The 18,687-nt window shown below is 35.0% G+C and overlaps 1 protein-coding gene across 8 annotated transcripts in view; it reads left to right on the top strand.

Moving 5' to 3' along the window:
• SSBP2 (single stranded DNA binding protein 2) overlaps positions 1–18,687 on the top strand; it is a 314,422-nt gene that overhangs the window by 209,621 nt on the left and 86,114 nt on the right. For 6 of the 8 annotated variants that reach the window (XM_007193056.2, XM_007193053.3, XM_007193054.3 and 3 more), the window contains one exon: positions 7,040–7,129. The exons of the other annotated variants lie outside the window; for them this stretch is intronic. In XM_007193056.2, coding sequence (XP_007193118.1) covers positions 7,040–7,129 — 90 coding nt within the window. The remainder of the gene's footprint in view (positions 1–7,039; positions 7,130–18,687) is intronic. 8 annotated transcript variants of the gene reach the window in all.

Below are 18,687 nucleotides of genomic sequence, written 5' to 3'. Positions count from 1 at the left end.
GTGCTCTGCCATTGTTCAGGACATTGGTTTTATAGGCATGACAGAAATTAGATCTCCAATTAAAAAGTAGGAGGCAGTCTAGAAGTGGTGCATACCTCTTCTGTTCACATTAGTAAGAGCCTAATTCTTGGTTGAGAGCAAGGGAGACTGAGCAATGTAGTGTAGCTGGGCTGCCAGGTCCCTGGCTACAGTTCTATTACCATAGAAGAAGAGGGAAACAGATGTTTGTGGTCTACTGGCAGTCTCTCACAGCTGCTACAGAGGACCTTTTTAAGCATGTGAAAGTGGTGTGTATATGAATAATACTAAAAATCTCAATGAAATGAAGTTTTCTGGGAAGAATATAATTGAACAGAATTGAAGTAAATAGAAGTAGAAAATATAAAAAGAATAATGGCCATAATTACTTCCAAAATTGCCTTTGTATTCAGGCAGTTTTACCCGCTGCATATTTTTTAACTTTACAAAGTAGATAAACACCATATTATGTAAATTTCTTGAGAGCAGTATAAAAGAGTTGGCAACCCAGTCCATTTTGAGAAGGTAGAATAATCCTAATGCTTAAATTTGAATATAATCCAGCAAGGAATTTTCTAAACCTGTCTCATTTAGAATATAGATGTAAAGATCCTAAATAAAATATTAGCTAATATAATTCATTAGACTATTAAAAGGATCATCCATGATGATCAAGCATGACTTATCTCATAAATACAATGATAGTTTAAGAAAACTATCAATATATAATTACTTATATCCCAAAAGAAAAACCAGATGATACCAATCAAATATGAAAAGGCAAAGTGTCTTTGCCAAAAGAAAACCAAATAATACCCATCAAATATGAAAAGGCAAAGTCTCTTATTATTCCTGATCTTTGAAAATTGTTTTTAAAATACTAGGCATAGAAATATTTCTTAATATGATAAAGAACATGTCTTCAACCAACAGCTAAAATATTTAACTGTGCTCTGCATTAAAATTGTGAAGACAGGAAACCTACTACAGGGCCCTGATTAACCACGGTTTTGATTTCTGCAGTTTTAGTTACAGTCAACCAAGTTCTGAAAAAAATTAAATGGAAGATTCCAGAAATAAACAATTCATACGTTTTAAAATGTGGACCGTTCTGAGTAGCATGATGAAGTCTCACCATGTCCTGCTACATCCTGCCTGGTCCGTGAATCATCCCTTGTCCAGCTTGACCCACCCATTAGTCACTTAGCAGCCGTCTGCGTTATCAGATACAGTGTAGTGGTATCACAGTGCTTGTGTTCAAGTCACCCTTCTTTTACTTAACAGTGGCCCCAAAGTGCAACAGTAGTGATGCAGGCAATTCAGATATGGCAAAGAGAAGCTGAAAAGGGCTTCCTTTAAGTGAAAAGGTGAAAGTTCTCAACTTAATAAGGAAATAAAAGCAATTGTATGCTGAGGTTGCTAAGATCTATGGTAAGAAGGAGTCTTCTATCCATGAAATTGTGACAAAGGAAAAAGAAATCTGTGCTAGTTTTCACACCTCAGACTGCAAAAGTCATGCCCACAGTGCATGATAAGCACTAGTTAAGGTAGGAAAGGCATAAAATTTGTGGCTGGGAGACATGAACAGAAAATGTGTTCTGATTGACAGCATTGTGTTGGGCCAGAAAGCATATCGAGCCTCTACAAAGACTTCAACAAGAGATCCTCTGAAACAAGTGACACCAAGCCATTTACTGCTAGTAAGGGATGGCTACACAGATGCAGGAATAGGTGTAGATCAGAAAATATAAAAATTATTAGAAAGGCTGCTGAAGAAGCTGCTGCCACATTTCTGGCAGAGGTAAGGAAGTTGATTAAGGAGAGAGACCACATTCACATAACTTTTATCACAGTATATTGTTATAATCGTCCTATTTTATTATTAGTTATTGTTGTTAATCTCTTACTGTGCCTAATTTATAAATTAAACTTTATCATAGTTATGTATGTATAGGAAGAAACATAATATATATAGAGTTCAGTACTATCACAGTTCAGGCATCCATTAGAGGTCTTGGAATCTATCTCCACAGATAAGGGAGTCTACTGTATGACCATTTTAAATGTTTCTCAAACAATACTTATATCTGACTTAAAAATAGTATAAGTGTGTTAATAGTAAAGACAAATAATTCTCTGCCTGGTCTCTTCCTACCTACTCTTACCTTTAATCCTCCTTCCAATTTCTAATAAGTATATCACTATTTTAGTTCCTCTGTTATTACCTTCACAATTTTACATATGCTTAAAGTATTTTTTCCTTTTCCACCAAATGTAGACTTTATATCTTGATTCCCCAGTGTATAGTTAGGCAGCTGGTTCTGTACCATCCTTAGTAACTAAAACTGTTAGTTATTTAATGTGTAGAATCTTGATAAATGCTAATTATGTTATAATAAATTGCATCTTAATTTTATTTTTAAGCAAAATTTTATTTTATGCCTATTGTTTTGAAACCTCCTTACAGAAGTATATACAACTTTTTTTTTCTACCAGAGGCCACTAGTGATAATAACTAAGGTCAAAATAAGAACTCTTCTAGCTTTTATTTCATATTTTTATTTAAGAAGGGAAAATATAAAATAACAGTATACATCCCTGTTCTTTAAATTCAGAAATAGGGAATTAGAGAATAAAAATTCTTATTAAAATTCAATTATATAATCGCATTTAAGAGAAGGGGCAAAATGGGAAATGGTGCTGGATATATATGCAAGGGAAAATAAATAACACAGAGAGGAAGGGGCACAGATTGACTTGTGCCTTCTTATAGGTAGAAAGATATAAAAACAGAAAGTCCAAGAGAGTAGACTTAAACAAAGATAAATATATAGCAACATGAAGAAAGATTTCGTGGTGACTCTTTAAAGTTCATTTTAATATATCCCTGGAAAAGCAAATAATTGTTCCATAATTTAGTTCATTTGAAAACACCAAATTTAATATATTGTATTTATAAAAAGCAGGTAAAAATTATATTAGTGATTTGGGAAAATATTTTAAAAATTAAAATTTTCACTTCCAAAAAACCTTGAAATTCAAGTCACATGACGAAGTAAATGATTTAAGAGCAGTTAGAAAATACATATGTGAAAGTATATGTTAAAAGCATACAAAGTAAACTAGTAAAAAGGAAAAATACTTTTTTTTTTTTTTAATACTTTATTTATTTTATTTATTTATTTATTTATGACTGTGTTGGGTCTCTTAGTTTTCGTGTGAGGGCTTTCTCTAGTTGCGGCAAGTGGGGGCCACTCTTCATCGCGGTGCGGGGGCCGCTCTTCATCGCGGTGCGCGGGCCTTTCACTATCGCGGCCCCTCCCGTTGCGGGGCACAGGCTCCAGACGCGCAGGCTCAGTAGTTGTGGCTCACGGGCCCAGTTGCTCCGTGGCATGTGGGATCTTCCCAGACCAGGGCTCGAACCCGTGTCCCCTGCATTGGCAGGCAGATTCTCAGCCACTGCGCCACCAGGGAAGCCCGGAAAAATACTTTTAATGATAATTAATATTTTTACATTGCTCTAAAGTCTTATGTATTCAGTTTAGTTAGAAGAAGTATTTTAAAGCCATATTATTTATATGTCTTTCTTTTTTACAAGAGAGAGAATATAAAAAGTCAACCCTAAATAATTGTGGATATATTATATATAAAGGATTTTCCATGGTATTCTAATGGGAATTCACACAAATCCAGCGAAACTAATGCTTTGTAGTAGTTCTTAGTATAAGTAAATTATTTGCTCTCCTTTTTTAATTCAGTCACAAACCCCCAGAATAATGTTATACATACTTTATGAGTTTGAGACAACAACAACTTTCTGTGCATCCTCAAGTCATGAGATAAATTTGTCTCATGAGTTGGAAGTAAACTTGAGACAAGTCTCAGAAATTCCAGCAATGAAACCCAAGAAATGTGGTACTTCTCCCATCTACATTAAGCTCTAATCCCCAAAACTTGATTCTTATTTAGCTTACAATTTCAAAGCATGTATTATTTATTATTGCTACCGTATATAAATGAGCAAGTTAGGCAGTTTGAGAAATATACTCTTTTACAAAACTTAGAGTACCATTTAGTGTAGCTCTTCAGTGTTTATTATCAGACTAGTATTTGTTACTGATCAACATGGTGTACCAAATGGTACTCTAAGCTTCAGTCCATACAGTACAGTAAAGGAGGGAATTATCCCTTGTCAATAAATCGCAGAAGAATGGATGGATACTTTAGCTCAAAAATGTGATCCACAAAGTGAAGTTTGGACTGCAGTGCTCTATACCAGTGCTTTGTATTGGGTAAATAAATTGGATAATTACTAGTATTCTGTTCACTTCAATTTGTGTCCTTAGGCCAAGCCTAGAAATTGCTATTACACCAGAAAACTAAAGCATCGTGCTCTATACTAGAAATTATGTAGCTATAAAACTCTTTATTTTCAAGGCACCTGTATTGTTATGGCCAAAGTATGATTATTATGCAAGAAAAAATTTCTATAAAATTTTTGTGCCACTGTGAGGGAATAGGTGCAAACTATGTGAGACATCTTTAAAATGTAGAAGGCAATCTCAACAACAGAGTAAGAGACATATTTAAATCAGTCACCATAACTTGATCCATTCATTTGTTTGGTTGATTCATTCCTTCCTGACTATTCTATTTAAAATTATAATTCCTACCCACTTTACTGGGAACTCTATTTCCTGCTCTTTCTTTTTCTCCATAGCACTTATTGGGCTTTCTTTCCCCCCTTCACTAGAACGCTAACTTCAAAAGGGCAAGGATTTTTTTTTGTCTGTTGTGTTAACTGCTGTGTTGTAGAGCTTGTAAAAGAATCCTTGGCAAGATATATTTTGATTTTGATATATTGAGTTTATTAAATAATTTTGAAGTCATAAAATGAAAATTCAGAAGGCATCTCCAAGATTTAACTTGCTTAAATCTTCATCTGTATCATTTATTTTGTTTCACTTTTAAATAACAGCTGAAAAAAAAATCCTTAGGAAACATACAATGAAGAACTTAGAAGAAAAAAGCTAGTGTATTATATACCTTTAAACAATGTAGTCCCCCCGAAAAGAGAAAAAATAAATGAGCCAATGATGACCCAACACCTTTACTTGTTAAACTTTAGATGCAAACAAACATTTTTTTTCCCTTTAGGTAGGCAAAAGCTTTTTTAATATACTTGCCAGGCAACAAGAATTGCAGGAGAAATAGCATCTTTGAACAACACTACGGAGGTGCAGCAATTCACTGAATTCTGTTTTGTTTTTGTAAACCTGCTCAACATTGTAGTATACATTTCTATAAAAGCATAGGTGAGTGTGTTTTACAAACTTGTCTCTTTTTACGTAAGTCTTTTTTATTGCAAAAACAAGTTTCTATTCTGCAATTAATTAGAACAATAGTGACATCCTATGTCTAGCTTTCAGTACTAAGAGCAACTTCCCCATTAAAATAATTGACTGTCAAAGGATGTAGATCAAATCTTTCTTCCTAGATCTGCCTGTAACCATATATATTTAAACTAAAAGAAGATAAATGTTTGGTGGTAAGTTTTTCTCTTACTCTAACATTGTGTATTAAAATTTTATGCAAGTTTAATTAAAATGAAAAACAATTTGCCTTTCATTTTTTAAAAACATGAGTGTTGATATTATAACGCAAAATAGAGCTATCTGACAAATGGTAGGTATTCAATTAATGTACACTGAATGAAATTGCATGTTTTTGCTTAAAATGGGATGATAGATTGATGTTTCATCTTAATATCTAAGAAATATTATTTCTCCTTTTATACTTCTATGCTTTATCAGAAGTTTAGAATGTTGGCATTCATAGGTAACCAACATTTTAGATAACCACATTTAAATCTAGGTTTCCTCAGGAAATACTAAAATCATTGGCTTTCAGTGATAATAACTTCCAGTACTATAGAATAAACATGTTTTAGTATTTTTATCAATTTATATGTTGGGAAATATATGCTACAAATATACTGAGATATTACATCTTCTAATGGAATATTAATTCATGAATGAATAAACTGATCTACAAGTGAGAAAAGTACAACAAATACACTAGATCCAGGATTTGTTTTGAGTTCTTTTCATAACAGAACTGTTGAATTCATACTGATCTGTCTTCAGCATATTTCTGCTCCCTTCTTGGCTGTTCTTAGTATTTGTAATGTGTCTAATGAGATTGAGGGATGAAATCCATGGTTGTAGAATAGTTGTATGTATTACTGCTCTATGTAAGAGTTAAATCTAAAACCTTGACTTGATTACAAAGAGCCTATCCCAAAGTTTTTCATATTCCTATTTCATGAAGCTGTAAGATTCCATGAAATAATTTGCAAGTAAAGTAGACTTTGAATTTTTCAATCTGATTTTTTCATAATCTGTTTATCTGAGACTAATCTCTCCAAATCTAATTCCTTTCTCTTATTCAATCTCCTAATTACTTTTTCATCCTCACCACCCTGTTTTTTGCTATCAATTATATTTTGGCTACCAATTATAGTATATCAGAAAGTGAATAATGTGCGTGTTGCCACCTATAGACAGAGAAGTAATTATATTTATTTATGACAGAGAAAAGCATAATCTAAACAGAGTTCTTTTTTCCAGCTCCTACAACCACCATTTTCAAACTTGTTACTTAAATATTTATCTATTTGTTGTTGATGTTGCCATTTCAGAAGCCTGTGCCTTAAAATGAAGCATTTACTTAAAACTTCTATCACTTTATCATTTTATTTGCCTTTTATATTTTACTCAGATATACTATCTTATTAAAGTTCTGTGATTTCAAAAAGTTTAAAGAGACCTGTTTAAACCAAATAACTTAGTCATATCCTAAACTAACTGCTACATCTTAGTTTACCTCTGGAGTGGGGGAAATTACCAGTTTTTGTTCCCAGGAATGAAAAGCTTCCCTCCCTACAGTCTGTTATCATCAGTCTTCTGTTCTGTGCCTGCTCTGTAATGATATAGGTTTGTTTCTCCTTTATTCTTTGCAGAGTGCTGCAGCAGCTCCCAGTCCAGTGCTAGGAAACATTCCCCCAGGAGATGGCATGCCAGTAGGTCCTGTACCACCAGGGTTCTTTCAGGTACTCAGAGAAACTCTGACTAGGAATGTTAAGGCATAGGAACTCATGTTCAATTTTATTGAAATATATGAAGGAGAATGAGGCTATTTTAATCCTTAAGGTAAACATAATGCTGTGCAGCCAACTCTTGATTATTCTGAGACCGGTTATCTTGTATGTAGATTAGCCCTTCCTTCCAATATTTTCTTTATTGTCAAATTTTTATTCGTACATTTTACCATTTCACTGTGCAAGTAAGAAAGAAAGGTAGCTGAAATGCAATTAGCTAAGCTAACTGTGGTGAAGATTTGGTGGGAGAAAAGGCTAATGGATGAGGTTTTGGAATGATATATGGATTTTAACTATCCAAGCCATCCATATCTCCACAGACTAAAGATAATCAAGATTTGGCTGTACTTTCACATTATGGCTAAGTCATAACCTATTCATTTATCAAAATTATAGGCTATAACAAAATATTTTGAGAATCATCTTTGTGGCTTTTAAACTGGAATTTTTATCAATATCATTATGTAACATTTATAAAATCAGATTTTAAAATACATATGTTAGTATTTTAAATTTGCAGCAAGCACATTTATTTTAGCAAAAGATGATAATGATTTTAGAATTACATCACTTTTCAATTTTATGGCATCCACATTTAAATCTGACAGTTTTTTAACCCAAAGCTACATAGATTCTGAAGTTTACTTTTTTTTAACTCCATAGTTAATTTTATAACACCCTTTGAGAAAATTAGGAAGAATTTAGGAGTTAAGAACTGCAGTTGTAAGGCATTACAGGAATTAATGTTATATGCCATATTGTTAATGAATTACATCAGGTACTTATAAACTAATTTGTCACTTTAGTGTTTTATATTTTCAAAGTCCTTGATAATCATTTGTTAATTAATGCATACCATCATTTCAGTGTAGATCAATGTACTTTATAAATGTGAAAATGGAGAAATAAAATTATACGTAATTTTCCACAGTACAGCAATTGAATAAAAAAGTCATAATTAGAACCTAGTACTAAGTCTGAAATGTAATGTCCTTTAGGATATGCTATTTGTCAGGCTACTCTATATTAATATTCAAAAGTCTTAGAGCTCACATTCTGTCTTGAGGCCCCTTTCTTAAAATCTAGGAACATATTATAACTCTTGGTTATTAATTAAACAATCACTGTTTAAGATAATAATAATAATAGCTAACACTTAGTAACTGCTTACTGTATGCCATGCTTTGTTCTAAATATTTCATGTGTATAAACTCTTAATCCTCACAATAACCTAGGGTTCAAGTAAGTATTATCATCATTACCATTGCACAGATGAAAAAACCAAAGCATGATAAGCAGTTTGCACAAAGTCAGAAAGTCACAGGACTGGGATTCAAGGCAAGGCTTTCTGAACTTCTGCCATTGACTTTACCTTTTAAAGTTCATAGTTGATCATTACTCATAAAATATTTCTAGCTCATTTTATATTTTTTCCTCATGCTCTTATTTCTCTTACTAAGGATAGATTGGAGTTAGGGAGTAAATCAGAAGAGTTTACTTACAAGAGCTAGTAGAAGCTCTCTAAGTGGCATTTTAAAAAAGAGTCAGTGGGCTGGGAAGGAAGCCAAATTCTTCCTAGGGTTAAGCAAAGACGTATAAACCTATACATTTTCATTTTTACATTTTGTAGAATGAACCATTCTCCCCTTACCTGCCTTCTGCCTGAGTCTTGGTAAGAGTAGTTGAAACAGAATTAACTTCTGTTTTAGTCCAATTAGATAAACACTTGACTACTACTAGATGCCAGGCACTGTGGTAGGCATCTAAAAATGAGTGTGTATAATATGTACCTTCCTGAAGCTCACTGTCTAGCCAGCGAGTCATTATTAAAAATAAATAACTGTAATACAGCAAGATTTGTGCTGTAACAGAGTAAAGTTCTGTGTTGACCTAGAAGAGAGAGCTATTAAGTCTGCCTGAACTGGAGCTAAGAGTGGTTTGGAAAAAGTTTTCCAAGAAATCAAGCAGAGGAATGATATTCCAGAAAGTGGGAAAAGTATAAGCAAAAGTGTGGAAGCATCAGAATGACCTGTGCAGAGGTGTTCAGGGTAATATGAATGGAAAGTAGAGGGGAGGGCAGGCAGGAATTCCTGGAAATGAAATTGGAAGATAAGCTGTAGCATCTTGAGAAGGGCCTTATATGCCATGTTAAGAACTTGAGTCTTTATTCAGTAGGCATGTAGGAACTGTCAGACATCTTTAAGAAGGGCAGTGACCTGAATTCAAGCTATAGAGTAGATTTAGGCTTTGTTAGGCACCTATGATATAGTTGTATACAGAATCCCTGCCGTTAAAAAACTTACACTGTGGTGAATGAGAGAGAGAGAGAAGGCAATTAGAATTTAGAAAGAAAATGGCTATATTAAATGAGTAGTGTGTGTTTTTAGTGCACATCAGAAGGCCACCAAACCCAATCTTGGGAGAGTCATTGTCAGAAAAATATTGTCAAAACAGTAAATAGGGCTTCCCTGGTGGCGCAGTGGTTAAGAATCTGCCTGCCAATGCAGGGGACACGGGTTTGATCCCTGGTCCGGGAAGAACCCACATGCCATGGAGCAACGAAGCCCGTGCGCCACAACTACTGAGCCTATGCTCCAGAGCCCACGAGCCACAACTACTGAGCCCACGTGCCACAACTGCTGAGCCTGCGCACCTAGAGCCTGTGCTCCTCAACAAGAGAAGCCGCCGCAATGAGAATCCCACGCAATGCAAGGAAGAGTAGCCCTGGCTCGCTGCAAATAGAGAAAGCCCGTGCACAGCAGCGAAGATCCAATGCAGCCAAAAATAAATAAATAAAATAAATTTTTAAAAAAATAAAAAGACAAAATAACAGGCATGAATTCCAACTGAGACTATGCTAATAACCAGAAAGTTGGGGGGAAAAAAAAAACAGTAAATAAAATCCAAATTGGCATCTAAAGATGAATTAGGCAAAGGAAGCAGAGAGATATGGAAAGAATATTCCAGGAAGAGGGAAAAAAATTTATGAAGACCCAGACAAGAAAGGAGAGAGACCAAATAATTCCAAAAAAAACAGAGCTTAATTAGCTAAAGGGAGAATGGCTGGTGATGAGGCTCCAGGGTAACCTTGAGGAGCCTTGTAGGTTAGTTGAGTTTGAACTTGATCTTAAGGGCAGTAATAAGCTATTGAAGGACTTTAAGCAGGAAAGAGGCATGTTCATATTTGCATTTATAGAAAAATCACTCCAGTTATAGGGTGTAGCGTGGATTGCAGAGGGACAGGTTTGAAAGTAGGGAGGCTATTTAGGAGGCTATTACAGTAATCCAGGTGAGATTTGATGATAGGGACCACAAAATGAGGAGTAGGTTTGAGGTAGGACAGATGAAGAGATTCCTGTGGGACCTCCAATTAGAGGTATCCCTTAGGCTGATGAACATACAGGTTTGAAGCCTAAGACAGTGATCTAGGCTAGAGATAAAAATTGCAGGATTGTCATCATATCAAGGACCTGAACCCACAGGCATAGAACGATTGTCCAGGGAGAAAGTACAGAACGAGAGAGTAAAGGGGTATACACCTGGATTCCAAAAACACTGACCCTTGAAAGAAGAGCAAAAACAACAGAACCCATTAAAGAGACTGGTGCAGACTGTCAGCTGGTTGGCTGTGACAGTAGCTCAAGAAAGAGACTCTGTGGACCTACTTAAGAACAGTGGCAGCAGGACTGGGGAGGAAGAAGCTATGCATGGTATGTTTGATAGGCCTTAGTTGATTAACCAAGTTAGGGGTAGAAGGGAAAGAGTTGGAGGAATCAAGGATGACTCTGAGGTTCCTACTTAAGGCCCCTGGAAAATTTTCATGTCTTAATCTAAGTTAGGAAAGATAGCGGGTAGAAAAAGTTTTAGATATGTTTGAGCATGATAAATGTCATTCCTTTTTATCCAGGGAGACCATTCCAGCTAATCTTTTAAATACTCGTTTCCCCTATTCAGTAGGCTTAAGTATGGCCAGTCTCCCTAGAAATGCCTCTCTGAAATATTGGAAAGCTCAAGTCATCGAACTTTTAAAAAAGAAATAGTATATTACCTTTGGTACCTATCATGATGGGATCAGGGTACTCAAATGTTTCCTAAATATCACTATCAGTTTCCTATCCTTCAGCATGATTCTGACCACAATGCTTGTTGTTAATGAAGAGCAGCTACCTTCTATAAGTAGAAATAGCACCATGACAATCATAATTCAAGTCCAAACACCAGTTTCTAATCCAGTTCCATAGAGATAGTGATGTCCAAGAATTATCCAGAGTATGAAAATAGTTTTGAATCCCCATTCTTAGTGAGGAAATGCAAAGCTTATTTGGGGATGGCTGGATGGGACTAGACCAGGAAAAGATTGAGCCTATTAGAATTTAATGAATAAAGGAAAGTAAAGCAAGAAGAATTTTAATTAACACATAAAGCTTCACCAGCTTCAACAGTTCTGAGCTCTACTCACTGTGTGATCCTACTATAAGAAGTACATTGAAAACATTCTCCTAAATAGACAAACATTCTCATTTTATCCCTGTTTACACTGCAGAACAAGCCCCCTCTTTTCCATTATAAGTATAGACTTAAATATATTACCAAGTGGAATTATTACAAACTCTAAATTTGTGAATTCATAACAACTGCATTTGAATAATAGCAATTAACTCAAACTCCAAAATAAATAGTTATGATTAATACCCCATACATTTAATAAGTCCATCCTGGAAGACAGTCTCTAGATTAGCATCTATCAACCATGTTGATATCTGTCACATCTATTTGTGACAGATATCAACATGGTTCAGACTTAAACCCTGACCTTTTTTAATTGAAATGGGAGTGCTTCTATTGTTGAGTAGGAGATCAAATTAAGTAAAATCAAGGGGAATAGTTGGACATGCAAAAGGAGGTGTCAGTTTAGTAAAATAAAGCCATTTGAAGTAAGGCACATTTATTTACTTGGAGTCTTTTATCAAAGGAGTAATTTGTATAAGAAACCCTCTAAATTCTCAAACTGACCTACCATGGAACTGGTGAATGACTTTAGAGCAACTTTCTTAAATTGAGGAGTGTTGCTACTGGGGTCAGTGGGAAGATAGTAGAAGTGGCCTTTGATCTAACTAGAGTTTGGAAGTTTTGGTGGAAGAAAATACAGCACTGTGGTGTGGTGTGAATACACCTAATAGGTCCTCAGAACTAAGTCTGTACTCTGACTCTCCTGTCCCTATGCTAGAGTATTATTCAAAAGTTTCATTGTATGCTAAGAAATTCGAATTATGCATTAAAAGCATCAACCTGCTGTATACTCATTCTCATAGCATTCTTACTAAAAGTCAGGCAAAATTTGATTCCTGTAGTTTTATCGAATGGGCAGCAGTAATCCTTGAACCAATTAGATTTTCTTCACACTTATGTATAATAATGAAAATAGTTTAGTAAAATGCACTTACAAAACAAAGTTCTCATTCATTTGTGTTTTTTTAAAAAATAGACTATTAACTCTGTTGCTTTATAATTTTCTAGATTTGAGTAGTAAGAAATCTTCTCTTGTGAATTTAATATAACTTAAACTACATTAAAGAAATGGGCATTTCTTATTTCAGCCAAAAACAATCTGAGGGGAGTGAAAAAAATACTTTATTTTTTCCTTCTTTCTGCTCTTTACCACAAGAAAACTTTTAAGAAAACCATATCTTGTTTTTATCACTCTAATCAAGCACATCTATAACATATAGAAACACAATGTAATCTTTTTAATAGGTCTAATGTAGATATCTTTGCGTATATAACTAATGTGGGATATACTTGTAAATATTTAATTTTGAATTCTGTATAGCCTTTTGTTCAGTTTTACCATGTATTGTGTTTTGATTTTTATCTTAATACATTTGCTGTATTCTTAGTCACTGGATCTGTCTTCTTTACTGAGAACTGTTGAAAACTAATAATACATTGATGATGGATTGTAAATGTAAGGCTTTGACATGAATAAGATTATAAATACTTGTTGCAGATAAAGTATACCAAGTAATTTAGTTTCAGACTACAGTGGCCATCCATATTTTAAAATCCGAATTGATCAAAACTCTGATATGGTGGAAAATATGTTGCAGCAGGTTCCTAAGTCACATTCTTTCTACACGCAGAATGTTAGCAATGGTAAAGCGGCTTTGCCATCTAGTGGTGGTTTGCCGATGTCTCTACTTGTTTGGGTATATTTTCCAAAGGTTCTATTTTTAGCAAGACTGCACTGTAGCAAGCTGACCTAATGCTTTGACATAGTAATAATGTAATAAGAACAACAACAACAAAAATACAAAGAAGTCTCCCCTTTTCTCCATGGGACACTTATTGACTAGAAAAACTCAATATAAATGACATTCATAAAGCACCAAAGACAAAAACAAAGCTCAGGGTAATATAATATTCTTGATATTTTAAAAGAAAGAGAATCAAAAAGGAGAAAAACAATTATTTAATCTAACACTTGAAACTGAAAAGGAAAAAGACAAGAAGAAATGTTTTTACAAGCCCTGGTTAAATGTTTCTGGAGGTAGATATTTATTTGATTTATTTTTGGACATAAGTCCTACATTTTGAAGATACCTTCATAACTAAGCATACTCTTCTTCCTATTCAGACTTTCACAAAACCACCTTTTATTATCAGTAGCACCTGTTTTACCCTATTATTTATACATATAGTAGTTAAATAGTCTCTATTCCTTCTCAGTTTCCTTCTGTTATTAATCTTTAAATTGTCTTCTCTCCCAATGGTTTGCCTTTCCTCTTATCCCTCCTGATCATGGCTGTTTCAGAAGTTAGTTTTAGGAAATACTCTAAACCAGGAGAAACTCCTTTTCCTTCTCCCCAGAAGTTGTAGATATCATCTTTGACCTCAGATAACAAACCAAAAGATTAGTAAGTACATCATTTCTTAATTTGAATAAGTGGAATACTGAATATCTCAAGTTGAATTGACTTACTGAACTATAACATTTGACATTATCAATATATATAGTTTAAAATTCACACATTAAAAATAGTATTTCTCAGAATTAAATACACCAGGATTTGGAGAGTAGAGGTGGGGAAGGTTGCTTATTTGTCAAAGTTCAAGAAATAAAACTGAAGTTTAATTTTCTTAAAAATGTAATTTTGAATCTTTAAAGAACAAAGATTCTGAATATTGAGAACAGAACAAATCTTTCTCTAGTATAAAGATAAAAGCAGCCTAAAAAAATCAAGGTGCCTGACAGCTGCTGGCTTTGATAATGCTTTCCTGCAGTTGTGGTAATAGTTTTTCTGGCCTCAACTATTAGAACAAATTAAAACTGCTCAGCTTGAGTAACTAAGTTTTTTTTTAAAATCGCAGTTTCAAACAACAGAAGACCCTATAGCGGTGACTAGATGGACAACAAACAACGAAGGGGGTGTCAGGGGTTTAGACTCTTTACTTGGGTTTTTCAGTTAGAATGGAATGAAATAGTTTCCTGTTAGAAACCTTACTTTTGATGTTTATTTATCAAAATGGGTATTTATGAAAAAGTTAACTTGGCCATCCTAGACCAATATCTTATTTTTGAAAAGTCTTCCCAGAACGCCTCTATTTTTATTATAGGTCCTTGGGAAACAAAAATATGTATAGCAAATATCCAAAGGCAGTTTATAACACAATCTTAGTTTTTTGTTTAACGTTGGTTACAGAAACAAAAATGGGCACCCTTCTTTGGGGAATTAAAGGTAAGGAATGGATTATTAAATATAAATCAAATATTAAATATATTGCAAATTCCCTGTATAGGTCGGATAGATTTGTCTTAAGTATACATAAGGATACCTTCAGCTTTTTGAAAAATAGCTTATCAGACTTCCTTGGTGGTCCAGTGGTTAAGCACGGGTTCAATCCCTGGTAGGAGATGAACATGCCACGCCGTGCAGCCAAAAAAGGAAAGAAAACACCATTTAAAAAAAAAAAATAATAATAATATATATATATATATATATATATATAAAATAAAAAATAGCTTATCACTAGGTGGTGGTCTGGAATAATTTATCTTCTATCTATATCAGAGGTCAACAAACTTTTTCTGTAAAAAGCCAGATAGTAAATATTTTAGGATTTGAAGGCTTTGAGGTCACGCTACTCAACTCTGTTGTAGTATAAAGACAGCCATAGACACTGTGTACACTAAAGAGCATGGCTATTCCAGTAAAACATTATTTACAAAAACAAGTGGTGGACCACATTTAGCCATGAGCCATAATTTACCCACTCCTATTCTTTATGAATATGGTCACCACTAGATGGCCTGTAAGAAATCCAAAGGGTAAAGACCAAGAACAGTGTTTCTCCAAGTGTATTCTTGTACTATCGTCAAGAGTCCTGGGGTCACCTGCCTCGTAGTATATCAGGATTCTTGGTGGTGGGGCAATGGCACTGGAAATCCTTTGGTTTTTGTTGTTTGTTTTTTATTTTTAACAGATGAGTCTTACAAGCTAAAATTTGAGAACCACTGGCTCAGATTGCTGATGACATTCAGCAACAAATATTTATGGCCCCCTCCCACCACCCCGTGCTAGAGTTACTGGAGTAAACAACCTAAACAGAAATCCTTACCCACATCCAACGTAGAATCCACTATGGGAGACAGTCAGTAAACAAAATAAATAATTATTTTTAAATATATGATATTTTAGATTGTGATAAGGACTAGAGAGAAAAATGAAGCAGAAAAGGAAAATAGGCAGTGTTGAGGAAGTTCTGAATGGGGTGGCCACAGAAGGACTCATCAAGAAGATGCCATTTAAGTAAAGACTTGAAGGAAGCGAGGGAACAAGCATCTCGTGTCTGAAGGAAGTGTTCTAGGCTGAGGGACAAGCAAGTATAAAGCCCTTGAGTTCAGTGCATGACCAGCTTTTTCCAGGGACAAAGGGAATGCCTGAGTAACTATAGTGGAGTGTCGGCTGGGGAGAGCAATTAGATATGAAGTCGTAGGCAGTAGAAAGCCACATCAAGTAGAATTTTGTAGGTCACTGTAGGGATTTGGGGTTTTGTTCTGAGTGGAGGGTTTTAGCAGGGTCTTTCTGGCTCTTATGTTGAGATTCATCTATAGGAGGGAAAGGTGGAAGCAGGGAGACCAATTTGGATGTCACTGCAAAACTTTACAAGAGAATATTATGGCTCAAACAAGGCTGGTAACAGTGGTGAGAAGTGACTGGATTCTAGATATATTTTGAAGTTAGAGCCAACAGATTCTGGCGATGGTTTGGATATGTGTTGTGAGAGGAAAAGACAAATCAAGGGTGACTGCAAGTCTTTTGGTCTGTTCAGCTGAAAGAACGGAGCTGACATTTACCTGTGTTATATAGGTAAAACTGCAAGAAGAGGTATGAGGGGACAATCAGAAGCTTAAGTTTAAACTTGTTAAGATTAAGATGGCTATTAGATATTCAAGAGATGTCGAGTAGGGAGCACGGTATCAGATCTGGAGTTTTATGCTTGAGGCTTGGGCTAGAGGCATTTGGGAGTTATTAGCATATGGCTAATATTGAAAGCTGTGAGCCTGGATGACATCACCCAGGTAATGAGTAGAGAGAGAGACGAGAAGCTCAAGGATCCCAGGGTTCTGTTTTTAAGAAGGCAGGAAGATGAGGAGGAACCGGCAAGAAGAATGGGAAGGAGGAGCACATGAGTTAGGAAGAAAACCAGGCAATGTGGGAGCCTGGAAGCCAAGAAGAAAAATTCAGGGAAGTGAGGAATGATAGCTGTGTCAAATGCTGCTGATAGTTCAAATTAGTTGAGGACTGACAACTGACCATTGGACCTAACGAGGTGGTCACTGGTGACTTTGATAAGGCCCGTTTCCGTGGAGTGATGGGGGTGACAGCCGCATAAAAGTAAATTCAAGATAAAGTAGGAAGAGAGAAATTGCAGACGAGTGTGTCCAACTCTTTCAAAGAGTTTCAAAGAGTTTTGCTGTAAAGGGAAAGTGAAGATGAGGCAGTAGCTGGAGAGAGAAGCTGGGGAGGTCAAAGAAATGCTGCTGGGAGTGAAGTGTTGGCTATTATAAACTGTTCATTCCTGCCGAGGGACAAAGAAAACTGCTCTGCTGGCACCTGTGGACAGAGAGTACAGGCAATTGCCAGGTGCCATCTATTATACCCAACAATCAGGTATAATCTTGAGTTTAAGACATAATGCCAAGGAATAGAGTACTCGGATATTCTTTGTACACAGTAGGATGCTTATCAAGAAAGGGTAAAATAGAGTTACTTACTAAGGATGCCTGCAAATGTGACTACTACCTGTTTTCTGTCATTTTTATATTCTATAAATAATCTGACATTACAAATACCTTTGACATCAGTAATATTTTCTCCACTCAAATTTGTCTTAGTTTTATTCTGTACATTTATTCTGTACCTATTTAAGACACATGGTTCAAAATGCATCTTAATTGGAGATGGAGAAATAACTTCACTTTGTGCAATTTAAATTCTCTCATCTTGCTTATTTTTATACTTTTTAGCATTAGTCAAATTAGTAAGCTGTAGTTTCAAAACAGACTTTCTGGGGCATTAATCATTTCTGTTAAAATCTGTTCAGTAGAAAAGATTACTCTATACAGTTCAGACATGGGTTGAGTAACTTTAGACTTCATTTTTGCAGGTAAGTAACCAAGTGAATATGAAGTGTAACATTTCATTTTAAAGAAAGTAAAAATATATATAATCTGCCACTTGTATCAGAGACGGAGCCCATAGGCAGGTTTCTTTAACAAATGTTATCGCTGCTTGTGAATTTGAAAAGACTACTGCTTTATCAGTAGAAACTTACCTAGCATATCAAGATACCAGAAGGGTACCAGAACAAAGTAGCTTTTTTTTTTTTTTTAACCTAATGGTACATTTAGGTAAATTAAAGTGCTTGTCTCCCACCCTCTCATCTAGAACAAGTTTATGTGGAAGCAAGAATATAAAATAGGGAAAAGGTTGGGGAAGAGGGGAATGTTTTTGCATTCTTCAATGAAAAATTGAGTTGTTTTAAAAAATTATTGTTTTTACTTCTTTTTTTATTGAGTTAGCCCAATACTTTTCCTCAGTTATAAACCTCACATATTGATTTTCATACCCATAGTGGGTTACTTGTAATGTGGGTTGATCTGTCCTTGTGACTTTAGTCAGGGATGGGAGGCAGCACAGAGCGAGATTCAACTTACGCAGGACTCCAGCTACGTGTCCCACAGACACCAAAAAAAAATAAAAGGGTCTGTGTGTATTTGTGAATATAAATTGATCTAAAACAAATCATTAAAGTTTTTCATAGAATGTTATTCAAACTTCTGTAGTTGATTAGACCAGAAGGCAGCATAGTTCCCCTTCACAATCCACAAGTCCATTGCCACAAGCCAGTATCTGATATATGGTAATGAAGACTTGAGAAATAGTCTCATCTTTTTGAAAAGGCCCATAATAGAAATGAGCAATTTTAATGCTTAGACTAAATCCATA

This window comes from Balaenoptera acutorostrata, chromosome 2 (genome assembly GCF_949987535.1).
Source record: "Balaenoptera acutorostrata chromosome 2, mBalAcu1.1, whole genome shotgun sequence".
Classification (NCBI taxonomy): domain Eukaryota; kingdom Metazoa; phylum Chordata; class Mammalia; order Artiodactyla; family Balaenopteridae; genus Balaenoptera; species Balaenoptera acutorostrata.
This window is presented reverse-complemented; position numbering and strand designations above follow the sequence as displayed.